The 26,416-nt window shown below is 30.2% G+C and overlaps 6 protein-coding genes across 7 annotated transcripts; 3 read left to right on the forward strand and 3 right to left on the reverse strand.

Annotated features, from left to right (window-relative positions):
- Positions 1–313: 313 nt before the first annotated feature.
- LOC134828088 (solute carrier family 25 member 3) lies at positions 314–2,952 on the reverse strand. 2 transcript variants are annotated; one of them, XM_063841049.1, is made up of 4 exons: positions 2,902–2,952; positions 2,313–2,554; positions 2,086–2,255; positions 314–1,351 (listed from the first exon to the last, which is right to left on the reverse strand). In XM_063841049.1, exons 2-4 carry the CDS (start codon positions 2,512–2,514, stop codon positions 659–661), a joined length of 1,065 nt encoding a protein of 354 aa, XP_063697119.1. In that variant the 5' UTR covers positions 2,515–2,554; positions 2,902–2,952; the 3' UTR covers positions 314–658. The 2 variants fall into 2 exon arrangements, with proteins under 2 accessions (XP_063697119.1, XP_063697120.1); XM_063841050.1 differs by lacking the exon at positions 2,902–2,952 and adding an exon at positions 2,854–2,872.
- Positions 2,953–3,005: 53 nt separating this feature from the next.
- Positions 3,006–4,055, forward strand: LOC134838308 (protein ARV1). The gene is made up of 2 exons (XM_063853809.1): positions 3,006–3,196; positions 3,255–4,055. The coding sequence occupies exons 1-2, from the start codon at positions 3,047–3,049 to the stop codon at positions 3,900–3,902; spliced, it is 798 nt and encodes a 265-aa protein (XP_063709879.1). The 5' UTR covers positions 3,006–3,046; the 3' UTR covers positions 3,903–4,055.
- A 922-nt stretch (positions 4,056–4,977) lies between these two features.
- On the reverse strand, positions 4,978–6,978 carry LOC134831622 (probable proline--tRNA ligase, mitochondrial). Its single transcript, XM_063845414.1, has 3 exons — positions 6,790–6,978; positions 6,394–6,726; positions 4,978–5,862 (listed from the first exon to the last, which is right to left on the reverse strand). Exons 1-3 carry the CDS (start codon positions 6,880–6,882, stop codon positions 4,978–4,980), a joined length of 1,311 nt encoding a protein of 436 aa, XP_063701484.1. The 5' UTR covers positions 6,883–6,978.
- A 69-nt stretch (positions 6,979–7,047) lies between these two features.
- Positions 7,048–8,039, forward strand: LOC134831632 (splicing regulator SDE2). The gene has a single exon (XM_063845425.1). It carries the CDS (start codon positions 7,146–7,148, stop codon positions 7,920–7,922), a length of 777 nt encoding a protein of 258 aa, XP_063701495.1. The 5' UTR covers positions 7,048–7,145; the 3' UTR covers positions 7,923–8,039.
- Positions 8,040–9,750: 1,711 nt separating this feature from the next.
- On the forward strand, positions 9,751–13,084 carry LOC134829435 (folylpolyglutamate synthase, mitochondrial-like). The gene is made up of 7 exons (XM_063842501.1): positions 9,751–10,054; positions 10,116–10,621; positions 10,684–10,872; positions 11,576–11,755; positions 11,814–12,394; positions 12,450–12,655; positions 12,710–13,084. The coding sequence occupies exons 2-7, from the start codon at positions 10,451–10,453 to the stop codon at positions 13,003–13,005; spliced, it is 1,623 nt and encodes a 540-aa protein (XP_063698571.1). The 5' UTR covers positions 9,751–10,054; positions 10,116–10,450; the 3' UTR covers positions 13,006–13,084.
- A 3,610-nt stretch (positions 13,085–16,694) lies between these two features.
- LOC134838309 (choline transporter-like 2) lies at positions 16,695–19,988 on the reverse strand. The gene is made up of 5 exons (XM_063853810.1): positions 19,776–19,988; positions 19,431–19,702; positions 18,463–18,652; positions 18,115–18,407; positions 16,695–18,057 (listed from the first exon to the last, which is right to left on the reverse strand). The coding sequence occupies exons 1-5, from the start codon at positions 19,789–19,791 to the stop codon at positions 16,879–16,881; spliced, it is 1,950 nt and encodes a 649-aa protein (XP_063709880.1). The 5' UTR covers positions 19,792–19,988; the 3' UTR covers positions 16,695–16,878.
- Positions 19,989–26,416: the final 6,428 nt, after the last annotated feature.

A 26,416-nucleotide genomic window follows, 5' to 3' on the forward strand; every position in this document is an offset into this window, starting at 1 on the left:
CTACATTAAATGGAACTTTAATTTTTTTTACTCAAATAAATTTTTACCTCAAAATGTTTTAGATCGCCCTTAAAAATTATGAATAAAATCAAAATTAATTAAAAAACACTTTTATTCGGTTTATCAATTTATTTATTCATTATCATCACGTTGAACGCATAATTATGCCGGTTTTTGATATTGAGTACAATGTAAGATGCTATTGCGTGTTTTATTTTTATTTTTTTTTTTTTTTTTTTGAATCGGTAATTAATAATTATAATACGCTAAAACAATTTTTTTAAGAGTGTTCATTTCTACTGAATGTAGATTATTTTTTTTTTAATTTTGCTATTTTTTTATTTTTTCAGTTTCCAGCCGTTCATCTCCCGAATTCGCGAATTTTTTAAATAAAATTAGAAGAATAAATAATTTTGTTTCCAAAAAGAGTAACCAAATAACGTGAGAAAAATAAATGAATGGAATAGAAAAATAATTGTTGTTGTCTTTTTTTACGTTAAATAGTCTATTCTAGAATAAAATGGAAAGAATAGAAGTAATTATAAATTATAACGGTAAACATGTAGAAATTAAAATGCTTGTAGAATGTAAAGTTTTCTCTCCAGGAAGGTCTATAGTTTAAATTTGGGCTCGTCGAGGAAACATTTCTTGCATCGATTTACTTTTCGGCAGCAGCCAACTTCTTCTTCAAGCTTTCGGGCATCTCTGGGGGTGGAGGACGAGGGATTTGCAAAGCAACCTTGACGCCGTCATAGATGAACCATTGCAAGGCGGTAAGGGTACCGATCATGATGATACGTGGCGTCAATCCTTGCCACATGCCCGAGAATCCGAGTTGCTTGGCAACATCGACAGCAGTCGATCCCTTGGCTTGATTCAATTTGGAGACAACGACGTCAGCGGGATGCGACACAATAGCACAGAAAACGCCAGCAATGTAACCAGCAGCGAATGTCACGACCAATTGTTCGCCTTTGCTGCAGTCGGCACGTGGCTTGGGTACAACGTGTTTGTACAACAGTTCGACGGTACGCTCGAAACAGGCGAATTTCATCATGGTGTATGGGATTTGACGCATCCACAATGGCACGAGACCCTTGTAGAAGCCACCCAAGCCTTCTTGTTGCATGATTTTGGGCATTGCTTGACGCATGGTGTTTGCGAAGCCAGGTGTCGTTTGGATTTTGACCTTGGCAGCCTCGAATGGAGCAAGAGCGATGTCAGCGAAGAACTCGGCGGAGGCAGATGCAGCCAAATACAACGAGGTGCGGTACAAGAAAGCGTTCTCTTCGCCGATCATGTTGGCATAGTAGACTTTGAAGACTTCGTAGAAGCCGAATTTGAACAAACCCTGAAAGGAAATTGAAAAAAAAAAATATTTAATTTGAAATAAAAATATTTTTTTTTAAATATAAAGCAAAATTTATATTTAAAAAATAATAAAAATGATTAATATTTCATTTAAATTCAAAAAAATAAAAAATTTTAGTGTTATAATTTTAGCAAAAATTATGAATTATAAAAAAAAGGTTTAAATAAAATTGAAAAAAAAAAATTAATTATATTTTTAAAAACTTCAAATTCGTAAAAAAAATTAAAAATTTAAATTATTTTTTAATTTCATTTTTTTTTAGAATTAAAAAATTAATAAACAAAAATTAAAAGTTAAAAAAAATTTTCAACTTTTTCATATTTTTTTTAATTTTTCAATGAAAATAATTTTTTAAAAATTTCGTGATTAATTTTTTTTATCAAATTTATTTATTTTTTTATAAAATTATTTAATTTTATTTAAAACTTTATTAATTAATTTTAAAAATTTATTTTTAAATTTATTTAATAAAAAAAGGAAACTTATTATTATTTTTTATTTTTCATTGTCAAATTTTAAAAGTAAAAAAAAATTAAAAGAAAAAATATTTTAAATTAAAAAAATCAAAAGAAAATATTTTTTAAATTAAAAAATTAAAAGAAAATAATTTTTTAAAATAAAAAAATATTAATAATTAATTTTATAAATTTAAAAAATTTTAATTAAATAAAAATAAACATTTTTTTTTTTAATTTTCAGAAAATAATTCTTACTTGAGCGGAATATCCATACAAAGTTGGAGCCCATCCCTTGGCCAAACCACGAGCACCTTCCTCAGCGATGGTAACTTTGAATCCGTGGAACAAATTCTTGTACTTTGCTTTGTCGACTTGCAAACGGCATTTCACCAAATCCAATGGCACAACCATGGTATGCGTGGAACCTTTAAAAAAATCAAAAAATCAACCAAAAATCCAAAAAACATTAAAATTCAACTCACCGCACGACAAAATACCGCCCAAGCCGCACAACATGAAATATTGGTTGCTTCCGAACTCCACGGGCGAATCATTGGAGCTTGCAGCTGCGATATTTCTTCCGGCAACGAGTGGCTTCGCGTTTGTTTCCTGGCATTCGACGCGACTCAATGCTGGCGTCTTAAATGGCGAGTTACGAGCAACATCAATCAATGACGAGAACATCTTGAGTTTTTCTTTTTCCTTCGGGCTCAAAAATTGACAACTGCAAAAAAAACGTGATTTTTCACGTGAAAAATTTTTACGACAAAAAAAATAAGTTTTCGCCAAATTAAATTATTTTAAGGGTAATGAGTTGACGAAACAAATGGATTACTATCAATTAGAGACTTTGAGATAAAAATTTCAAGGTTGGCAAGTGTACTGGAGTTACATAACCAAAAAATCGAAAACTGGAGAAGGAAAAATCGCTTTTTTGACGAAACTAACACTTTTGGCGTTGAAATTTTCACTCAAATTTATTCTCTAAAAGGTATTTTATGAAAATTTTGTAAAAATAATTACTTAATTTGGCGATTTCTATTGAAAATTAGTGAAAATTCGAGCACCTACCGCAATTTGCAAAGTCTCTATGCTGGTGACAACTGTCAAAACGGAGCCCCCAAGGCGCAACGTGGACAAAAAACTCGTCCCAGATCACAAATTTGCTTAATATCAACAAAAAATTAATGAAGAAAAGCAAAAAATCAATCGAAAAATGCTTTTACAGCGAATTAATTCGATAATTTCTCGTGTCAAGCAGCAAAGAAGTGCAGAAACGCGGAATTATGTGTGCATCAATTGTGGATTTCCCGTCAAGGAGCTCATTAAGAAATACAGTTCGACCGTTGTTAAGATAAATCACTGTGTAAAAGTCGCCGGTTTGATAAATTTTCAATTTTAATTGATTTTTCTCCGTTTTTTAGGATAATTGCAATGAAGTTGCCGACAAATACATTGAATTTGAGACGATCATCATTCTCATCGATTTGATCCTTTTGTCAAAAGCCGCATATCGTCATGTCATTTTCAACACAGAATCCAAAAATTTGTGGAAACTCGCTGTCGTGATTGTCCTGCTCGAGTCTTACGTGACTTTTAATGACAACGTCAACCGTGCCCCGCAATATTCCATCAACGATCCCTTTTTGTCGGAGAAGGGATTTTATCTCGCCTGCGCTCAAATCATTCTCGGCAATATTTTGCTGTATTTTTTCATCGTTTTGCTCTCGGCACCGAGCAGAGGACTTTTGTACATCAATTCGCAAAATCATTCCTTGTATCGGTCCAAGCTGAATTTTGCGATTAATTTGATGCGGGGCATCACACTTGCTTCGATCGGAAAATTTTTCTTTCTGCCGATTATGATTTGGAGAGAAAATTCCACGGAAAATGCTTTGATAGTGCATTTAAGTCTCGTGATAATTTATTTTATTTTGTCGTTGATTCACGCGCATTCCGTGATTGCGAATTGCTCGAGACTGGCGAGCATTTTTATCGTTATTTTTTCGTACGTGTCGGAAACTTATATTATGACTGAGTTGAGTTTGTATGCGAGAGGGCAGCTGTTTTAGAAAATATAATTATTTTTAATATTTGACAAAAAAAAGTGCAAGAAGTGAAAATGTTTTAATATAATTTAAGTTTTTACGAAAACAAAAATTTAAAAAAAAAATAAATAATTTTTTATTTATTTTTTTTTTCATTGGAAAATTTTAAAATTTAAAAAATTAAAGAAAAAATATTTATTAATAAGTTAAATTAAATTGATTAAAATTAATTTGTTTAGTTAAGTTAATTAATTTAAATTTAATTTTAAATTAATTTAAATTAAATTAAAATTCAATAATAATTTTAATTTTTCTATAAAAAATAAATATTTTTTTAAAATTAATTTTTTTCTACTGTTAATTTATTATTTTGTTGCAAAATGATTTAATTTATTTTTAATTCGATTAAATTTTTTAACTGTTTTGTGTTTAATAAATGTTCGAAAAAAATAAAATTATAATTTTTTAAATTGTTAAACAAATTTAAAAACATTAAAAAAATCATTTAAAAAAAAACTTAAATTTTCAAACCAAAAATGAAAAAAATAAATTCAGGAAAAAAATAATTTAATTAAAAATAAAAATTAAAGGAAAGCTTTTTTAAATTATTTTAAGTAGATACCTAAGTATATAAAATTTTATCAGCATTGAGGATAAAATAAAAAAAAATATTAAATTAAAAATATTAAAAAATAAATTAAAATTCTAAAAAAAATTATTAAATTAATAAATAAAAATGTAGACCAAAAATTAATTAATTAAATTCAAAAAATTAATAAAAATAGGGCATGATAATAAAAATAAATTTGAAAACAAAGAAAATTTTCAAAAAAATTATAAAAATGGGAAAATTAAAAAAAAATCAGCTTTAAAATAATTTTTAGACATTTTGAACCTTAAAAATTCAGAGATGTAGATTCATAAAGTTTAAAGAATGAAAAAAATTTGAAAATTGCACTTGCCTTAGATTTTTAAAACAATAACTTAAAAAGCGTAAAGAACCGTTAAAAAGTCAATTTTAGTCAATTAGTCGTTCACAGTATTCCATTTTTGCCAAAATCGTAGAAAATAATAAAAAAATAAATTAATTCATCACAAATTATGACTCGAAACTTTTTATTTTAGCTTTTAAATGTGTCAATAACTCGTTCGGCTCCAACATTTTCTTGTCATTTTCCATTAAATCATGAAACTCCAACAAAGGCTTCTCGGAATTTGATTTTTCACCGACAACGATAATGAAAGGATATCCCATCCGTTTTGCTTCGAGCAATCTTTTGCCAATTGTGAATGTTGTGCGATCATCAACAAGGAAATTTTTGCCAGCAAAATTATTTATTTCACGTTCCAACATCTCACAGAGATTTTTTACTTCAGGAGTTTCTTCTTTACTCCCACTTTTTGGAGGAACAAGACAAATATTGAACGGCGCCAATTTATAAGGCCATCGCAACTCGTTTTCCGACGAAAGAACTTCCAAGGCTGCAGCTACAAGTCGTGTCACGCCAATTCCGTAACATCCCATGATAAGCGGACTTGGTTTTCCGTTCGACATTAAGTACGTCGCTTTCAGGGATTTTGTGTATTTGTCTTCGAGCACGAAAGAATGGGCGATTTCGATGCCTTGAGTCGTTCGGAAGTCACTTGAAGAGCATTTTGGGCAGTTTTTGGAGTCTTTTGAGAGTTCTGCGTTACAGCTGTAGCTACATTTGCCGCATGTGAGAAGAGAATCTTCGCCAATTGCCGCGGGAAAATGATATTCGTGCGATAAGGAGCCGCCCATGATGCCCGTGTCGCCGGAAACTTTGCAGAAAGGCACGTTTAATTTGTGGAAAAGTTTCTCGTAGGAGCCGTTGACGATGTCGTAAGTTTCCTTTGCCTTGTCTAAAGTTGTGTCGAAGGTGTACAAGTCTTTCATGAGGAATTCTTTTGTTCGCAAGAGTCCAAAACGTGGTTTCAGCTCGTCACGAAATTTGGGAGTGATCTAAAAAAAATTATTTTAAATGAAAAAAAAATTAAAATTATTTAAATTTATTATTTAATATTTTTTACTTTTTCAAAAAATAATTAATAAAAAAAATTAATTGATAGAAATTCAGAATATTTTTTTCATTAAAAATTGAAAATGTTTTATGAAATTTTGAAGACAATTTTAGAAATATTTTTAAAAAAATTTAAAATTAAAAAAATGATTTAAAAAAAATTGAGCGCTTTTTAATTTTAAAAAAATTAATTAAAAAAAAAATAAAATTTAATTAAAAAATAAAAATTTAATTAAAAAAAAAATAAAATTTAATTAAAAAAATAAAATAAGATTCAAAATTATTAAAAATTACCTTTAAAAATATAAAAAATTGAAATATTTCTAATTTTTTTTCAATTAAAAGAAAAATTATTTTTTTAAAAATTACATTAATTAAATTAAATTTTTAAATTAAAATAAATTTAAAAATAATTTCAAAAACATTTAAGAATAATTTTTAAAAAAATAATAGAATTTTGAATAAAATCTCACCTGATAAAGCAACAATGGCAAACTCCGATACGAAACCGGCGAAATTGTCGCCAAAAGTGCCGTGATAGCTTCCTCATGCGTTGGACTCAGAACACTTTCTTTTCCATGCCGATCGATAACTTTGAGTAATTCTGTCGCTGCGGTGTCATATCTTCCGGATTTCTTCCATAATTCGCTCGGAGTCAACGTGGGCATCGTCATTTTTTGTCCTCCAATCTCTCCCATGCTCTCGTCTATGAGAGAAATGCACTTTTCGACGGATTTCTGTAGCAACGGCATGAGGTGAAACATTCCATTTGACCCTGAGCGAATGAGACCCATCTCAAGCATCAACTAAAAAATAGAAAATTTTGAGATTTTTGTCAAATATTTTTCAAAAAATTGATAAAAAATTACCTTCTGACTCTTGGAAGTGAGTTCCGTGTGGGTAATTTTGGCATTTTTTGGAGTAATTAACAAAGGTTGAAATATTTTCGAGACTTTATTCATTTTTAGCGAAGATTTTGAGTCAAATTTTATTTAAATTTAATTTTTTTCGACTTTATTTCTTATGAATTTTATAATTTTTTGATCATTTTTTAGTGAAAAATTCATGAGACCAAGAAAAACAATGAGAGAAACGTCAAATTCGGCGTTTTGACATTAACGCAGTTGTTTGTTTACGTTTAAATTTCGCACAATTCTAGAAAATTTACGATTTTTCTTCTTTTTTAAACATTTCAAAGCAACAAAGTACAAAATCTTCAATAAAAATGTCTCTGGAGCTCGTGTTTGAACATGAAAATCTCACAAAACGCCTCAATTCCCTCAAAATTGACGAAATTTACGACAAAGTGCTTGATCACGGAATTTCCTTGGACTCTTTTTACCTCACAGTGAATGGACTTCCTTTGAATCCGCATGAAAATCTCCGCGATGGCTCCACAGTTCGTGTCAAATTGCGTCTCTTGGGCGGCAAAGGCGGTTTCGGGTCGATGCTTCGGGCGATCGGCGCCCAAATCGAGAAAACAACAAATCGTGAGGCATGTCGGGATCTCAGTGGACGCCGTTTGCGAGACATCAACGAGGAAAAACGCCTCAAAGCGTGGCTGGAAAAGCAAAAAATCGAACCCGAAAGTCCCGATGAGAAATTCAAGAAGAAAATCGGGAAACTTCTCGCGAAACCAAAACACGAATTCAAGGACGACAATTACATGCAAGAGCGAACGACGTTGACGGAGCGCGTGGATGAAGCAGTTGAACAGGGATTCAAGAAGGCGCAAGAGATTGAAGCGAGTCGCGGAGTAAAAAGAGCGAATGTCGACGAGAAAGGGAATCCAAAGAAAGCGAAAGGAGCGATTTGGACCGGATTGGAAGACGGAAGTAGTGGCGGCGAAGATGATTCGAGTGATTCAGATACGGAAGACGAGGAAGAATTTAGCCCGGAAGATCCAACGATGAAGAAAATTATTGAGCTGTACATGAAGGATCGAGAAAAGGAGTTGACGAAAGATGACGAAGGCACTTCGAGTGATAGTAAAGACGCGTAAAATAAGAAAAAATAAAAAAAAGTAACGAAAATGTCAAATAAGTTTTTATAGCACAACTGGGTTCGTTCATACATGATGTCAAAAAATTTTTGTTAAAAAAAATATTTAAAGAAATTGATTTATATTTTACTTGAATTATTAAATACGTTGGTACACGTTGAACTTAGCACGTCACAATTGTAGTTTATAATATTTTAAAATTTGAACTTAAAAGAAAAACAACAAAATCTCCCAAAATAAAAATTTTTGAAAAAAAAAATAATTTTGGTCACGTGAATTTCAAAAAAATGTTTTTCAACATTTCAATAGAAAATGTCGTAATTAAGCAAATTTCTTTAGTTTTTTGTATAATTTTACCATAAACAGTAATTTTTCATGATTTTTCAATATAAAAATTCCAAAATATGTCAAAAATATTTGTATTTTATATTTAATTTTTATTTTTCCCCCTGAATTTTTTCGACAAAATCCGAGGGATGGGAGACAAAAAATGGATATATTAAATTTATTCGCCTTACTTGAATTATTAAATACGTTGGTACACGCAACTGTCAGCACGTCACAAACAACGTCTTCTCCGTACCGGAACCCGTTCGTGAATCCCATTGATCTCACAGCACAAATTTGGCCCATTTGTGTATCGCGACCTGCTCAACCCTTTAAAAGAATTGTCGTCGCAGCTCATCAATGATGCGTGCTTAGTGGTTTTGCAGAAAAATCTTTATGACGGTCACCAAGGAGGAATTCTTTGGTTTAAGTTCAATTATGCCTGAAAAAGTCTTTGTATTTTTAATATTTTTATTGTTTTTTTTTGCAGAAAAATTCACCAAGGAGGAATTAAGCAAGAACAAATTGAACAACCAAATTTCCTCATTCTAAAAAATCCTCAATCTAAAAAATAATATTCCATGGAGACATGGTTCCATAGGAGCTTCAAAACGGTTAAAAATTTGTAAAAATGTAAAAAAATATGAAAATGCAAATAAAATGTGTGAATGTGTGAAAAAATAAATTTTTAAATGTAAGAAAAATGAAAAAAAATCAACGAAAAGCAACAAGAAGTGAAAAAATAGAAGAAAATATAAAAAAAGGTAAAAATGCAAAAAAAAATAAAAAAATGTAAGAAAATCCAAAAAAATGCATAAAAAAGTAGCGGAATTTTCAAATGAACACACGGTATTTTAATTTAATTTTTTATTTCTTTTTTAATTTAATTTTTTAATTCATTTAAAAAGAATTCATTCATTCAAAATAAAAATAAAATATTTTTTAAAATAATTGAAAAATCCTTCTCAGTCACAAAAATTTGACAGAACTTTCATAAAAATTAGTTTTTCATCAATTTATGAAAAAAATTGTTTTCAAAATACAGTTTTCTTAGTAAAAAAATAATTTTTTTTTAAATGTTTTTTGTAATAATTTTAATTTTTTGTCGAGAATATTTTTTATCTAAATAATTTTTTTCAAAATCTAAAATTAGAAATTGCTATGAAATTCAATTTTTTTTATAAAGTTTTCTTTCAAGGTAATTTTTTTATAACTTGAAAATTTTGTTACAAAAAGTCCTTAAATTTTCTTAAAGAAAAATATAAAAACTTTGGTTCAAAAGTCAGAATTTCATTAAAATTTTTCTTAAATAATCCTTTTTTTTTTGACCCAAAAATTTTTTTGAGTTTAAAAATTTAAAAAAAAAAAGTTAAAAAAATAAATTTATGGTAAATGAAAATTAACTATGAACAACGCCATTTCTCATTGCGCATTCCCTTAAAACGACAGTCCTACGTAAAAACATGCTGGATTGTTTACATTTCGAAGGTGGTTTCAATAAAATTCTATTTTCAACCCGAATTTAGTGAATTTAGCTTTTGATTCAAGTTCCAACTATCAAATTTAAGTAATTGACACTCGTCAAAAGTTATTTCAAGAGGCCAAAAGTTCAGAATCTCTTGATAAATTATCTAACTGACCTTCAACACCAAAATAGAAGTTAATAGAACACGAAAAATTTTGTTTACGTTGTTAAAGTGCATGTTAACAACACGAAAGATTACGTAAAGAGAAGTTTTGAAAAATATTCTTATTAGAAAAGTTCAGTTTTTAAGTGGATTTTTTCAATTTTTGTCAGTTCAAGGGTAAGAATTAGCTTTTCATTAATTTTTTTCATTAAAATATTTTAAAATTTCATCATTTTAGGTAATTTTTCGGCAAATTACTTGCGCGTAAATTAATTTTTACAAAGAAAACCGCCGATTGCACTGAAATTTAGAGGCAAATCGTGATCCAGTGACCTTTTCTCAATAAATATTTTGAATCGAAGCTGCGTTATTCTCCGTACGATGCTCATTAATGCACTCTCTAATACAGTCATTTGCATAATTACGTAGTAAAATTATCAATGAAACAACAAAAAGATGGAGAGAAGTAACGGACACACAAAAAATTATCAGAAATTCACGTTTTAGTCATCGTCATTGTCGAATCGCTGCGTCGTCGTTGTCGTGTCGGCACTTTTTTCATCTCTTTTCATTATGCTCTTGTATCGATTCCTCGTTGGACGTAGATTTTTTAGTAGTGAGCTTTGTAGAAAAATTGATTTGCACACAATGGGATTCGAGGCGATGGATTTTGTCGTGCGACATTCGTCGAAAATGTCCTGTCAACCGATCGCGACACCAAAAAGTGACTGTTTGAGCTACGAGGTGACTTGAAAATTCAATTTTTTAGCACTAAAAATGAATAAAAATCATTTTTTTACTTTCAGAAAGCAATTAATGCCTTAAATAATCTTCTTCCGAACTCGGAATTCCTGAAAAATTCCGTGGTAATTCAGCAACGTGGCAAAGAATCTCTCAATTTGGTCGACACGGAGAAATATTTGGTGCGGGCGGGCATGACAATCGAAGATCTGAAGAAACTTAAAGTAATTCACATTTCCGGTACAAAAGGGAAGGTCTGTCGCAAAATTTTTATTCTATAAAATATAAACAAAAGTCATTCGTTATCAATTTGCGACAATTTTTCAGGCGAAAAAGTTGTTCAGAATTGATAATTATTACTTTGTACCAATTTGTTGCGTCGTTTTATCTCTTGATACGTTCATAGGGATTGACATTTTTGATTTTTTGTACAAATTTTCGAAAATTCGAAATTAATTTTGAAAAATTTTCGAAAATTCGAAATTAATTTTGATAGATTTTCGAAAATTCGAATAGATTTAACAGACAAAATTTCGATTTTTTACATTTTTTTAGAGCAATTTTTTAAATTCGAAATTAATTAAATAAATTTTTACATTTTTTTATAATTTTTTAAACAATGTTCGAAACTAATTTTTTGTTCAAAAAATTTTTGAGGCTTGAAAAACTTTATAAAATGAATTTCGAAATTTAATTTTTTTATACGAATTTTCGAAAAATTCGCAATTAATTTAATTTTTTTTTCGAAATTTTAAAATTTTTCGAAATTTTAAAATTTTGATACAAATTTTAAAAAAGATTTTTAAGATGAATTTAGAAAATTTTAAATTTTTATAAATTTTCGAAAAATTCGCAAATTTTATTTTAAATTTTTCGAAAATTTGTAAACTTCTTTGTAAAAATTTTTAAAAATATCAAAAATTAAAAAATATAAAAATCTCTCATTTTATTTCGTAGGGTTCAACATGCGCCTTAGTTGAATCAATTTTACGACATCACGGACTTCGCACAGGCTTTTATAGCTCACCACATTTGGTTTCCGCGACGGAACGGATTCGCCTCGGAGGGCTTCCAATCTCAAAAGAGAGCTTTGCGAAATATTTTTGGACAATTTATCGAAGATTGGAAGCAAATGCGGTAAAAATTTTCTCTAAAAATATTTTTTTTTATGTTTTTCATTAAAAATTTCTTATAGACTCATGAAGGTGACTTCCCTCCTTACTTCAAATTTCTCACAATTATGTCATTTTACGTCTTCTTGAACGAAAACATCGATGTTGCGATCTACGAAGTGGGCATCGGAGGACAATATGACTGCACAAATATCCTCCCAAGCACAAAAACTGTCGGAATTACGTCATTAGGACTTGAACATACGCAAATTTTGGGAAATACTTTAGAGGAAATCGCCTGGCAAAAAGCGGGAATCATCAAAAATGGCTCGGATGTCTTCACTGTGCAGCAACAAGAGAACGTTTGTGTCGACGTTATTCGAGAAAGAGCTGAAGAAAGGGATTCCAAGCTGTTTTTAGTGCCTGAATGGAAAGATTACGTTTGGAGCAGGAAGCCAAATGTCGATTCGTTGAACGAAATCAAGGTCCAACAGTTGAACGCCTCTCTGGCTATTCAATTAGCGCTTAATTGGATGCACAAGAATGTCGATGGGAGTCAAGAGCCGTACAAAATCGTCACAAATTTGAATGAAAATGTCATCAGAGGTCTTGAAAGGTGTTTCTGGCCTGGAAGATGTCAACTTTTGCAGTACGAGAACAAAAAGTGAGTCCATTTTTATGAATTTTTAATAAAAATTTTACAAAAAAATTATTTTTAGCTTCTACTTAGATGGCGCCCACACTTATGAAAGCATCCAAGTTTGCTCGAATTGGTTCTCAAACAGCACAAAAAGCAACAAAAACAAGAAAATACTCATTTTTAACATGACAGGTCCGCGCCAAACGTCGGAAATGATGACGTTGTTAATGAAAGCCATCAAATTCGACGTTGTCTTTTTCGTGCCGAACGTTGCTTCAGTGACAAGTGAGTCAAAAAATTATTTTTTTCGCGAAATTTTAATGAAATTTTCATTTTTAGACACAACTCCTGACATCATAACGAGTGACGATCAACTAGAAAGATGTCGTGACAACGAAAAAATCTGGAATCAGATAATTTTGCAAAATAATAATAGCACGAATGTAGTGACAAAAGTCCTGCCAAGCATCTTTGACGTCATGAAGTTCATCGATACGAATTTGTGTTCGAAAAAAATCGAACTTGCCGAGCAGGAATTGGATATTTTAGTAACAGGTTCCTTACATTTGATCGGAGCGTGTCTCATGGGACTCGAAGAGTACGACAAACGTTTCAGGAGTAATACTCAAATTTAGTTGTTTAGTTTGTAGGAAGCCTCCAAGAGGATTTTTGTTTAATTTTTGGTTAGATTTTAAATAAAAAATAAAGTTTAAAAAAAAAATTTGGTACATTTTTTGAAAATCAGTAGAAAATGGTCTTCAGATTTTTCAATTGAAGTTTCAAACAACTTTTGATGGGTTTGAAAGCTAAAATTGAAAAAATATTCATTCTAAAGATAATTTCCATGCATATCTCCTCGATTTTTGAAGAAATAAAAAAAAACAACGATTTTATCATATGAGGAGCAAAAATCGTACTTTTTTTCTCAAGTCACTTTTCAACCAAATTTTGATGGGTTTCAAAGCTAAAAGTTAATAAATATTCATTCTAAAGATGATTTCCATGCATATTTGATCGATTTTTGAAGAAATAAAAAAACAACGATTTTATCATATGAGGAGCAAAAATCGTTGTTTTTTTCAATACACGTTTCAACCAACTTTTGATGGGTTTCAAGCTAAAAGTTAATAAATATTCATTTTTAAGTTGATTTCCATTGATATCTGATCGATTTTTGATAAAATAAAAAAAAAAACGATTTTATCATATGAGGAGTAAAAATCGTACTTTTTTTCTCAAGTCAATTTTCAACCAACTTTTGATGGGTTTCAAAGCTAAAAGTTAATAAATATTCATTCTAAAGTTGATTTCCATTGATATCTGATCGATTTTTGAAGAAATAAAAAAAAGTACGATTTTATCATATGAGGAGCAAAAATCGTACTTTTTTTTCAAGTCAATTTTCAACCAACTTTTGATTTTCTAAAAGTTAATAAATATTCATTCTAAAGTTGACATTGATTCTTCGATTTTTGGTACGATTTTTCATATGAGGAGCAAAAACCGTACTTTTTTTCTCAAGTCACTTTTCAACCAACTTTTGATGGGTTTCAAAGCTAAAAGTTAATAAATATTCATTCTAAAGTTGATTTTCATTGATATCTGATCGATTTTTGATCAAATAAAAAAAAGTACGATTTTATCATATGAGGAGCAAAAATCGTACTTTTTTCTCAAGTCAATTTTCAACCAACTTTTGATGGGTTTCAAAGCTAAAAGTTAATAAATATTAATTCTAAAGTTGATTTTTTTTCTCAAGTCAATTTTCAACCAACTTTTGATGGGTTTCAAAGCTAAAAGTTAATAAATATTCATTCTAAAGTTGATTTTCATTGATATCTGATCGATTTTTGATCAAATAAAAAAAAGTACGATTTTATCATATGAGGAGCAAAAATCGTACTTTTTTTCTCAAGTCAATTTTCAACCAACTTTTGATGGGTTTCAAAGCTAAAAGTTAATAAATATTCATTCTAAAGTTGATTTCCATTGATATCTGATCGATTTTTGATCAAATAAAAAAAAGTACGATTTTATCATATGAGGAGCAAAAATCGTACTTTTTTTCTCAAGTCAATTTTCAACCAACTTTTGATGGGTTTCAAAGCTAAAAGTTAATAAATATTCATTCTAAAGTTGATTTTCATTGATATCTGATCGATTTTTGATCAAATAAAAAAAAGTACGATTTTATCATATGAGGAGCAAAAATCGTACTTTTTTTCTCAAGTCAATTTTCAACCAACTTTTGATGGGTTTCAAAGCTAAAATTTAATAAATATTCATTCTAAAGTTGATTTTCATTGATATCTGATCGATTTTTGATCAAATAAAAAAAACAACGATTTTATCATATGAGGAGCAAAAATCGTACTTTTTTTCTCAAGTCAATTTTCAACCAACTTTTGATGGGTTTCAAAGCTAAAAGTTAATAAATATTCATTCTAAAGTTGATTTTCATTGATATCTGATCGATTTTTGATCAAATAAAAAAAAGTACGATTTTATCATATGAGGAGCAAAAATCGTACTTTTTTTCTCAAGTCAATTTTCAACCAACTTTTGATGGGTTTCAAAGCTAAAAGTTAATAAATATTCATTCTAAAGTTGATTTTCATTGATATCTGATCGATTTTTGATCAAATAAAAAAAAGTACGATTTTATCATATGAGGAGCAAAAATCGTTTTTTTTCTCAAGTCAATTTTCAACCAACTTTTGATGGGTTTCAAAGCTAAAAGTTAATAAATATTCATTCTAAAGTTGATTTTCATTGATATCTGATCGATTTTTGATCAAATAAAAAAAAAAGTACGATTTTATCATATGAGGAGCAAAAATCGTACTTTTTTTCTCAAGTCAATTTTCAACCAACTTTTGATGGGTTTCAAAGCTAAAAGTTAATAAATATTCATTCTAAAGTTGATTTTCATTGATATCTGATCGATTTTTGATCAAATAAAAAAAAGTACGATTTTATCATATGAGGAGCAAAAATCGTACTTTTTTTCTCAAGTCAATTTTCAACCAACTTTTGATGGGTTTCAAAGCTAAAAGTTAATAAATATTCATTCTAAAGTTGATTTTCATTGATATCTGATCGATTTTTGATCAAATAAAAAAAAGTACGATATTATCATATGAGGAGCAAAAATCGTACTTTTTTTCTCAAGTCAATTTTCAACCAACTTTTGATGGGTTTCAAAGCTAAAATTTAATAAATATTCATTCTAAAGTTGATTTTCATTGATATCTGATCGATTTTTGATCAAATAAAAAAAAACAACGATTTTATCATATGAGGAGCAAAAATCGTACTTTTTTTTTCAAGTCAATTTTCAACCAACTTTTGATGGGTTTCAAAGCTAAAAGTTAATAAATATTCATTCTAAAGTTGATTTTCATTGATATCTGATCGATTTTTGATCAAATAAAAAAAACAACGATTTTATCATATGAGGAGCAAAAACCGTTTTTTTTTTCTCAAGTCAATTTTCAACCAACTTTTGATGGGTTTCAAAGCTAAAATTGAATAAATATTCATTCTAAAGTTGATTTTCATTGATATCTGATCGATTTTTGATCAAATAAAAAAAAGTACGATTTTATCATATGAGGAGCAAAAATCGTTGTTTTTTCTCAAGTCAATTTTCAACCAATTTTTGATGGGTTTCAAAGCTAAAATTGAATAAATATTCATTCTAAAGATGATTTCCATGCATATCTCCTCGATTTTTGAAGAAATAAAAAAAACAACGATTTTATCATATGAGGAGCAAAAATCGTTGTTTTTTCTCAAGTCAAGTTTCAACCAACTTTTGATGGGTTTCAAAGCTAAAATTGAATAAATATTCATTCTAAAGATAATTTCCATGCATATCTCCTCGATTTTTGAAGAAATAAAAAAAACAACGATTTTATCATATGAGGAGCAAAAATCGTACTTTTTTTCTCAAGTCAATTTTCAACCAATTTTTGATGGGTTTCAAAGCTAAAATTGAATAAATATTCATTCTAAAGATAATTTCCATGCATATCTCCTCGATTTTTGAAGAAATAAAAAAAACAACGATTTTATCATATGAGGAGCAAAAACCGTTGTTTTTACTCACGTCAAGTTTCAACCAACTTTTGATGGGTTTCAAAGCTAAAATTGAATAAATATTCATTCTAAAGTTGATTTTCATTGATATCTGATCGATTTTTGATCAAATAAAAAAAAGTACGATTTTATCATATGAGGAGCAAAAACCGTACTTTTTTTCTCAAGTCAATTTTCAACCAACTTTTGATGGGTTTCTCAATAATAATAATTTTTTTATAGTTTATTTTATTTATTAATCAATAATATAAGATTTTATGGTAAGATATTGACATAATAATATTGCAAAGACATGAAATTTTAATTTTTGATTAAATATTTCAGACATCAAAAAACGTTAATTACATGTTATTCTCTTGGAGATTCAGTTTTTTGTCATCAAATAAGTTTTCTTCGTTGACATTTTCTTAAACATTATCAATTTCCTTCTTCAGCAAGAGTCCATTAAGTGTTTGCGACTTGAAATAAGCCTTTTCCACGCCACTGTGCATGTAATCGTGAATTGTGCAGATCAGCAAAGTGTCGATCGCGACATTGTACGCTGTCAAAAATACCGCCGCCAGATCAAAAGCGAACAAAAAGATCAAAACTGTCGCATAAATCGTGATATAAGCATCATCGCCCGCCTTAAAAGGTGACGCCACGTAAAACAATCCAGCTGCCAGTCCTGCCGACACGAACTTACAAACGAACAATATGATGTCGCCAACGTATTCGGTAGCGACAACGAGCGGAGCATCCCGCACCATGATCCGCGAAACGGTTTTAACGGAATCCCAGAAGCCGTATCCAGTGACAGCGACGACAACGAACGCCTTGTCCGACACAAATTCAATGAGATCGATGATCATGTACGCAAAACAGCGAATAATTTCGACAACGACTCTCGCAATTAGCGCTCCGATGCTGTTCATGCCGCTATGTTGACGTCGTGACAAAAGATTTTTCAAGACGCGACAAATCATGACCACGAAACCCCCAAAAGCTGCCGTTCCAAGGTGATTCGGGAGGATTTTAGTCATTGCCGTGACAACAGCGCCCCCTGGAATGAATTGTCGATTCCAGTTCCAATACCAGTTTCCGTAGACATGAGCGAGGATCATTTTTGCGTTCGCTTGGATGAAAGCGACGATCCATGTGGCAATCATGACGGTTAAAATAATCAAGGGACCCGAAAAACTCGATTCCGTTTGAGAAATCAACTTGCAAGACGTTTCCATGCAAATTCCTCCGTCGGCGGCGCGACAATCGGCATTGAAAATTTCAGGATCGCAACTCGCGCCATTCGAATAAATCGAATTGTTGCAGTGACAATCAGAATTTTCGTCTTTTCCGGCAATTTCGTAGCGGTTATCCATCATGCACCATGCCATAACGACGACATAAGAGCCGAGAATGATGACGCCAGCTCGTAGGAGGAACGGCAACACGGGAAAAAAGATACTTCCGACTGAGGCGCAAACACAATGACTGCTCTCCTTGACGATTTCGATGCCGCAACGGATCTTGCGACGCAAAAAGTACAAGAAAAGTCCAAAAATCGCCATAAAAACGCCCAATAATCCGATTTGCCATTGCAAAGCGTTCTAAAATTATGAAATTCAATTAGTCATCATATCGCATAAACAAAGTGATAAGCTTACAAGTTCATCCGGTGATGCTGGATGATCGTTCGAGATTGTTTTAATTGCAACACAAATCAAGGAAATTGTTAATGCAGCGTAAACTAACACAATGAAACCCCAAAAAACGAAGAAAGCTGACCATTTGAGGGTGACGGCGAAGAAAAGACTCACAACTCCCGCAATGACGCAGCCATAAATGAAGCTCGGAAGGAGAGATAAGATAATTTGACCGAAATGCGCTTCAAGAGCTTCAATTTTTACATCATCTGAGTCATGGCGGTTTGATTCGCGAGAAAAACATCTGCCGAAAACTACAAAAAAAAATAAATTTGAAAAAATTGAAGATTTTTAAATAAAAAAACTTACTTTCGTGAGTATTTTCGTACCAAGCAACACATTTCTTGGCTTGTACAGCAGATATTAATTGGCCACAATCAGCAATTGATGATTTTAATTTCTCATCTTGACATACAAGGTGCTCCTTAAGTGATGCAAAGGTATTTGGAGTACAAGTTGATGCGTCGAAACTTCCTTCTGGACATGATTTGACACAAATCTAATGAAAAAATATTTAAAAAAAATTATAAATTTGTTGAAAAGAAAAAAAAATTAAGCCTAATGCACATTTCAAAAATTTTACCCAGTGCACATTGTGAATTTTTTCTTCAGTTCACATTTTTATGTGCAAAATTTTTGTTTTTCTCACATTTTAAATTTTCATCCCATTAAATATTTTAAAATTTTGTCCCAATTTACATTCTGAATTTTTGACCCAATGCAAATTTGAATACTTTTTTCTATTTCTGATCCTTGATTTTTGCCCCAATTAACATTTTCATTAACAATTCAATTAGTTTTATTGTCAAATTATTTGATATTTTGAATTATTGTCCCAATGCATATTTTATTTTTTTCGACCTAATGTACATTTTCAAATAATTGACTCACTTTGAATTGAAAATTATACTCCCAATGCATAATTTTCAAGTTTAGTTTTATACTTAGCCTAATTTTGATCCCTATTTATATTCTAAATTTTTGACCCAGTGCAAATTTTAAAATTTTGACTCAATGCAAATTTTAAATTCTTTACCCATTGCAAATTTTAAATTTTTTACTCAATGCAAATTTCACAATTTTTTATCCAATGCAAATTTTAAAATTTTTACTCAATGCAAATTTTAAATTTTTGACCCAATGCAAATTTTAAATTTTTTTACCCAATGCAAATTTCACAATTTTAATTTAATTGAAATTCTTGCAATTCTTTTCATCGAAATATGTATAGTAAAAAAAATTTCATTATCACGAAAGCATTTCAAGGTCAAACTTACCCATGAGTTATCGCATCCGTCAATGTAATCGAGATTTTGTCCACATTTACGTTGATCAACGCGAATCCGCAAATATTTATCCAACACATTGCTGTCGATGCCACATTGACTCCCAGCAGCATTAGAAATTACCGTATCTAAAACAACTCCCGACGGACCATTAGTTCTGCTCGCGACAGTCGCAAACACAATAAACGTGGCAACAGCAACCAGAAATGGGAAAATCCAAATTTGGTTTGTGGGACGACGATTTTCCTCTTCAAAAATGGAAACTACGAAGAAAGAAAGTTTCAAGGTCACAAGGAAATTCTCGAGAAATTTCTATAAAAAGAATTTGCTACTGACCTGGACGACAATCCATTTTGTTGAATTTCAATCAAATTGTGAAATTCTCAGGATCTAGATGGAAATCTAATAGTTTTCAATGCAAAACTTATCGCTCCAAACGCGAATAATTGACTATGGCGTCAGAACTATTTTTGCACAACAGGATTTGTTGACATAAAAAAAGTGTCTGCTATTGAGAGAGCGGCGTAATTTCACAACAGTACACCGCGATGCGATTCAACGAAATGGAATTTGGATGCATTGAATGTTTATAACGAAAATATTGCATGAGAGAAAATGAGAGAATTAACGACGAATGAATGAAAGTGAGAATCGTTGAATGAATTTTGATTTGCATATCAAATGTTTGAAAAGAATGGGAGCAAAATGTGATTTTTCATTAAAAAAAAAACAGCAAGTATTTTTTATTTATTTTGAATATTGATTAATTTTATTTATTTTAATCTTTAAAAAAGTAAATAACCAGGCGTTGGCATAAAAAGGCATTTTTTTTAAACATTTCACATTTTTTTAAAATTAAATTAATTTGATAAATTTATAATTAATTAATTAAAAAAATAATTTAATAAATTAATATTTAAATAATAAATTAGTTTATTAAATTTACTAAAAAAAAAGAAATTATTTCATTTAAGTTTATTTTATTAATATTTACTTAAAATATTTTCTTTTTTTTCTCATTAAGGCAAAGTAAAAATAAATTTTTAATTTTATTTAATTTTTATTAAAATAATCTCAATCAATTTTTTTTTTGAAAAATGTAAAATATTAAACTTTTAAAACTGGAAAGGGAAAAATCGGTTGAAAAAGAACAATAATTATAACAAAATTTATAGAATTATTTTTATTTTTTACATAATTTTATTTTTTTATGGATTTTCTTATGAAAATTAAGTTGAATTTTTTATTTGCCCTTTTAAAAATTTATTTTTTTTTATCTTTCATTTTTATTTAAAAAATAAAGCAATTGTAAATTCATTGTACCTACAAAATTATTAAAATTAATAATAAGTACCTTGAATTAGCAAAGCAAATTCGAATTGTAGTATATGTTTGTTACATAACCCGTTTGTGTACCGAGTCATTGTTTAGTTTAAGAGAAATTATTGCCAATTCTTCATATGCTGGACAAACATATAAATAAACACAATGTACTAAAAATTACAAAAAAGACTTTTTCTAAATTTTGCGATTTCGATGTACAGGAGCCATTTAAAGATGTTAGCGAAAAAAAATTTAAGTCAAAATCCTTTTATTATGAGGGCTCACATACCGATTTTTCAAAATTAAGCTAGATCACGGTTCTCCGTCTCAAAATGAAGGTTTTGATGTTAGAAACAACTTTTGTTTTGGACTTTTTCTAAATTTTGCGATTTCGATGTACAGGAGCCATTTAAAGATGTTAGCGAAAAAAAATTTAAGTCAAAATCCTTTTATTATGAGGGCTCACATACCGATTTTTCAAAATTAAGCTAGATCACGGTTCTCCGTCTCAAAATGAAGGTTTTGATGTTAGAAACAACTTTTGTTTTGGACTTTTTCTAAATTTTGCGATTTCGATGTACAGGAGCCATTTAAAGATGTTAGCGAAAAAAAATTTAAGTCAAAATCCTTTTATTATGAGGGCTCACATACCGATTTTTCAAAATTAAGCTAGATCACGGTTCTCCGTCTCAAAATGAAGGTTTTGATGTTAGAAACAACTTTTGTTTTGGACTTTTTCTAAATTTTGCGATTTCGATGTACAGGAGCCATTTAAAGATGTTAGCGAAAAAAAATTTAAGTCAAAATCCTTTTATTATGAGGGCTCACATACCAATTTTTCAAAATTAAGCTAGATCACGGTTCTCCGTCTCAAAATGAAGGTTTTGATGTTAGAAACAACTTTTGTTTTGGACTTTTTCTAAATTTTGCGATTTCGATGTACAGGAGCCATTTAAAGATGTTAGCGAAAAAAAATTTAAGTCAAAATCCTTTTATTATGAGGGCTCACATACCGATTTTTCAAAATTAAGCTAGATCACGGTTCTCCGTCTCAAAATGAAGGTTTTGATGTTAGAAACAACTTTTGTTTTGGACTTTTTCTAAATTTTGCGATTTCGATGTACAGGAGCCATTTAAAGATGTTAGCGAAAAAAAATTTAAGTCAAAATCCTTTTATTATGAGGGCTCACATACCGATTTTTCAAAATTAAGCTAGATCACGGTTCTCCGTCTCAAAATGAAGGTTTTGATGTTAGAAACAACTTTTGTTTTGGACTTTTTCTAAATTTTGCGATTTCGATGTACAGGAGCCATTTAAAGATGTTAGCGAAAAAAAATTTAAGTCAAAATCCTTTTATTATGAGGGCTCACATACCAATTTTTCAAAATTAAGCTAGATCACGGTTCTCCGTCTCAAAATGAAGGTTTTGATGTTAGAAACAACTTTTGTTTTGGACTTTTTCTAAATTTTGCGATTTCGATGTACAGGAGCCATTTAAAGATGTTAGCGAAAAAAAATTTAAGTCAAAATCCTTTTATTATGAGGGCTCACATACCGATTTTTCAAAATTAAGCTAGATCACGGTTCTCCGTCTCAAAATGAAGGTTTTGATGTTAGAAACAACTTTTGTTTTGGACTTTTTCTAAATTTTGCGATTTCGATGTACAGGAGCCATTTAAAGATGTTAGCGAAAAAAAATTTAAGTCAAAATCCTTTTATTATGAGGGCTCACATACCGATTTTTCAAAATTAAGCTAGATCACGGTTCTCCGTCTCAAAATGAAGGTTTTGATGTTAGAAACAACTTTTGTTTTGGACTTTTTCTAAATTTTGCGATTTCGATGTACAGGAGCCATTTAAAGATGTTAGCGAAAAAAAATTTAAGTCAAAATCCTTTTATTATGAGGGCTCACATACCAATTTTTCAAAATTAAGCTAGATCACGGTTCTCCGTCTCAAAATGAAGGTTTTGATGTTAGAAACAACTTTTGTTTTGGACTTTTTCTAAATTTTGCGATTTCGATGTACAGGAGCCATTTAAAGATGTTAGCGAAAAAAAATTTAAGTCAAAATCCTTTTATTATGAGGGCTCACATACCAATTTTTCAAAATTAAGCTAGATCACGGTTCTCCGTCTCAAAATGAAGGTTTTGATGTTAGAAACAACTTTTGTTTTGGACTTTTTCTAAATTTTGCGATTTCGATGTACAGGAGCCATTTAAAGATGTTAGCGAAAAAAAATTTAAGTCAAAATCCTTTTATTATGAGGGCTCACATACCAATTTTTCAAAATTAAGCTAGATCACGGTTCATTTAAAGATGTTAGCGAAAAAAAATTTAAGTCAAAATCCTTTTATTATGAGGGCTCACATACCAATTTTTCAAAATTAAGCTAGATCACGGTTCTCCGTCTCAAAATGAAGGTTTTGATGTTAGAAACAACTTTTGTTTTGGACTTTTTCTAAATTTTGCGATTTCGATGTACAGGAGCCATTTAAAGATGTTAGCGAAAAAAAATTTAAGTCAAAATCCTTTTATTATGAGGGCTCACATACCGATTTTTCAAAATTAAGCTAGATCACGGTTCTCCGTCTCAAAATGAAGGTTTTGATGTTAGAAACAACTTTTGTTTTGGACTTTTTCTAAATTTTGCGATTTCGATGTACAGGAGCCATTTAAAGATGTTAGCGAAAAAAAATTTAAGTCAAAATCCTTTTATTATGAGGGCTCACATACCGATTTTTCAAAATTAAGCTAGATCACGGTTCTCCGTCTCAAAATGAAGGTTTTGATGTTAGAAACAACTTTTGTTTTGGACTTTTTCTAAATTTTGCGATTTCGATGTACAGGAGCCATTTAAAGATGTTAGCGAAAAAAAATTTAAGTCAAAATCCTTTTATTATGAGGGCTCACATACCGATTTTTCAAAATTAAGCTAGATCACGGTTCTCCGTCTCAAAATGAAGGTTTTGATGTTAGAAACAACTTTTGTTTTGGACTTTTTCTAAATTTTGCGTTTTCGATGTACAGGAGCCATTTAAAGATGTTAGCGAAAAAAAATTTAAGTCAAAATCCTTTTATTATGAGGGCTCACATACCGATTTTTCAAAATTAAGCTAGATCACGGTTCTCCGTCTCAAAATGAAGGTTTTGATGTTAGAAACAACTTTTGTTTTGGACTTTTTCTAAATTTTGCGATTTCGATGTACAGGAGCCATTTAAAGATGTTAGCGAAAAAAAATTTAAGTCAAAATCCTTTTATTATGAGGGCTCACATACCAATTTTTCAAAATTAAGCTAGATCACGGTTCTCCGTCTCAAAATGAAGGTTTTGATGTTAGAAACAACTTTTGTTTTGGACTTTTTCTAAATTTTGCGTTTTCGATGTACAGGAGCCATTTAAAGATGTTAGCGAAAAAAAATTTAAGTCAAAATCCTTTTATTATGAGGGCTCACATACCGATTTTTCAAAATTAAGCTAGATCACGGTTCTCCGTCTCAAAATGAAGGTTTTGATGTTAGAAACAACTTTTGTTTTGGACTTTTTCTAAATTTTGCGTTTTCGATGTACAGGAGCCATTTAAAGATGTTAGCGAAAAAAAATTTAAGTCAAAATCCTTTTATTATGAGGGCTCACATACCGATTTTTCAAAATTAAGCTAGATCACGGTTCTCCGTCTCAAAATGAAGGTTTTGATGTTAGAAACAACTTTTGTTTTGGACTTTTTCTAAATTTTGCGTTTTCGATGTACAGGAGCCATTTAAAGATGTTAGCGAAAAAAAATTTAAGTCAAAATCCTTTTATTATGAGGGCTCACATACCAATTTTTCAAAATTAAGCTAGATCACGGTTCTCCGTCTCAAAATGAAGGTTTTGATGTTAGAAACAACTTTTGTTTTGGACTTTTTCTAAATTTTGCGTTTTCGATGTACAGGAGCCATTTAAAGATGTTAGCGAAAAAAAATTTAAGTCAAAATCCTTTTATTATGAGGGCTCACATACCGATTTTTCAAAATTAAGCTAGATCACGGTTCTCCGTCTCAAAATGAAGGTTTTGATGTTAGAAACAACTTTTGTTTTGGACTTTTTCTAAATTTTGCGTTTTCGATGTACAGGAGCCATTTAAAGATGTTAGCGAAAAAAAATTTAAGTCAAAATCCTTTTATTATGAGGGCTCACATACCGATTTTTCAAAATTAAGCTAGATCACGGTTCTCCGTCTCAAAATGAAGGTTTTGATGTTAGAAACAACTTTTGTTTTGGACTTTTTCTAAATTTTGCGTTTTCGATGTACAGGAGCCATTTAAAGATGTTAGCGAAAAAAAATTTAAGTCAAAATCCTTTTATTATGAGGGCTCACATACCGATTTTTCAAAATTAAGCTAGATCACGGTTCTCCGTCTCAAAATGAAGGTTTTGATGTTAGAAACAACTTTTGTTTTGGACTTTTTCTAAATTTTGCGTTTTCGATGTACAGGAGCCATTTAAAGATGTTAGCGAAAAAAAATTTAAGTCAAAATCCTTTTATTATGAGGGCTCACATACCGATTTTTCAAAATTAAGCTAGATCACGGTTCTCCGTCTCAAAATGAAGGTTTTGATGTTAGAAACAACTTTTGTTTTGGACTTTTTCTAAATTTTGCGTTTTCGATGTACAGGAGCCATTTAAAGATGTTAGCGAAAAAAAATTTAAGTCAAAATCCTTTTATTATGAGGGCTCACATACCGATTTTTCAAAATTAAGCTAGATCACGGTTCTCCGTCTCAAAATGAAGGTTTTGATGTTAGAAACAACTTTTGTTTTGGACTTTTTCTAAATTTTGCGTTTTCGATGTACAGGAGCCATTTAAAGATGTTAGCGAAAAAAAATTTAAGTCAAAATCCTTTTATTATGAGGGCTCACATACCGATTTTTCAAAATTAAGCTAGATCACGGTTCTCCGTCTCAAAATGAAGGTTTTGATGTTAGAAACAACTTTTGTTTTGGACTTTTTCTAAATTTTGCGTTTTCGATGTACAGGAGCCATTTAAAGATGTTAGCGAAAAAAAATTTAAGTCAAAATCCTTTTATTATGAGGGCTCACATACCGATTTTTCAAAATTAAGCTAGATCACGGTTCTCCGTCTCAAAATGAAGGTTTTGATGTTAGAAACAACTTTTGTTTTGGACTTTTTCTAAATTTTGCGTTTTCGATGTACAGGAGCCATTTAAAGATGTTAGCGAAAAAAAATTTAAGTCAAAATCCTTTTATTATGAGGGCTCACATACCGATTTTTCAAAATTAAGCTAGATCACGGTTCTCCGTCTCAAAATGAAGGTTTTGATGTTAGAAACAACTTTTGTTTTGGACTTTTTCTAAATTTTGCGTTTTCGATGTACAGGAGCCATTTAAAGATGTTAGCGAAAAAAAATTTAAGTCAAAATCCTTTTATTATGAGGGCTCACATACCGATTTTTCAAAATTAAGCTAGATCACGGTTCTCCGTCTCAAAATGAAGGTTTTGATGTTAGAAACAACTTTTGTTTTGGACTTTTTCTAAATTTTGCGTTTTCGATGTACAGGAGCCATTTAAAGATGTTAGCGAAAAAAAATTTAAGTCAAAATCCTTTTATTATGAGGGCTCACATACCGATTTTTCAAAATTAAGCTA

The sequence above is a fragment of the Culicoides brevitarsis genome, chromosome 1 (genome assembly GCF_036172545.1).
Source record: "Culicoides brevitarsis isolate CSIRO-B50_1 chromosome 1, AGI_CSIRO_Cbre_v1, whole genome shotgun sequence".
NCBI classification, from domain to species: domain Eukaryota; kingdom Metazoa; phylum Arthropoda; class Insecta; order Diptera; family Ceratopogonidae; genus Culicoides; species Culicoides brevitarsis.

What these genes read in the sequence shown, in the direction of transcription:
- LOC134831632 (XM_063845425.1), top strand. Translation starts at nt 7,146, where the DNA reads ATGTCTCTGGAGCTCGTGTTTGAACATGAAAATCTCACAAAACGCCTC.
- LOC134831622 (XM_063845414.1), bottom strand. Translation starts at nt 6,882, where the DNA reads ATGAATAAAGTCTCGAAAATATTTCAACCTTTGTTAATTACTCCAAAA. An exon ending in TCACTTCCAAGAGTCAGAAG is followed by an intron (nt 6,727 to 6,789) that starts GTAATTTTTTAT and finishes TCTATTTTTTAG; the next exon opens with TTGATGCTTGAGATGGGTCT. An exon ending in TGCCATTGTTGCTTTATCAG is followed by an intron (nt 5,863 to 6,393) that starts GTGAGATTTTAT and finishes AATTTTTTTTAG; the next exon opens with ATCACTCCCAAATTTCGTGA.
- LOC134838309 (XM_063853810.1), bottom strand. An exon ending in GTACGAAAATACTCACGAAA is followed by an intron (nt 18,408 to 18,462) that starts GTAAGTTTTTTT and finishes TTTTTTTTGTAG; the next exon opens with TTTTCGGCAGATGTTTTTCT. An exon ending in CAGCATCACCGGATGAACTT is followed by an intron (nt 18,058 to 18,114) that starts GTAAGCTTATCA and finishes TCATAATTTTAG; the next exon opens with AACGCTTTGCAATGGCAAAT.
- LOC134838308 (XM_063853809.1), top strand. Translation starts at nt 3,047, where the DNA reads ATGCTTTTACAGCGAATTAATTCGATAATTTCTCGTGTCAAGCAGCAA. An exon ending in TTGTTAAGATAAATCACTGT is followed by an intron (nt 3,197 to 3,254) that starts GTAAAAGTCGCC and finishes TCCGTTTTTTAG; the next exon opens with GATAATTGCAATGAAGTTGC.
- LOC134829435 (XM_063842501.1), top strand. Translation starts at nt 10,451, where the DNA reads ATGCTCTTGTATCGATTCCTCGTTGGACGTAGATTTTTTAGTAGTGAG. An exon ending in TTGCAGTACGAGAACAAAAA is followed by an intron (nt 12,395 to 12,449) that starts GTGAGTCCATTT and finishes AATTATTTTTAG; the next exon opens with CTTCTACTTAGATGGCGCCC. An exon ending in GAACGTTGCTTCAGTGACAA is followed by an intron (nt 12,656 to 12,709) that starts GTGAGTCAAAAA and finishes TTTCATTTTTAG; the next exon opens with ACACAACTCCTGACATCATA.
- LOC134828088 (XM_063841049.1), bottom strand. Translation starts at nt 2,514, where the DNA reads ATGTTCTCGTCATTGATTGATGTTGCTCGTAACTCGCCATTTAAGACG. An exon ending in GGGCGGTATTTTGTCGTGCG is followed by an intron (nt 2,256 to 2,312) that starts GTGAGTTGAATT and finishes ATTTTTTTAAAG; the next exon opens with GTTCCACGCATACCATGGTT. An exon ending in TGTATGGATATTCCGCTCAA is followed by an intron (nt 1,352 to 2,085) that starts GTAAGAATTATT and finishes ATTTCCTTTCAG; the next exon opens with GGTTTGTTCAAATTCGGCTT.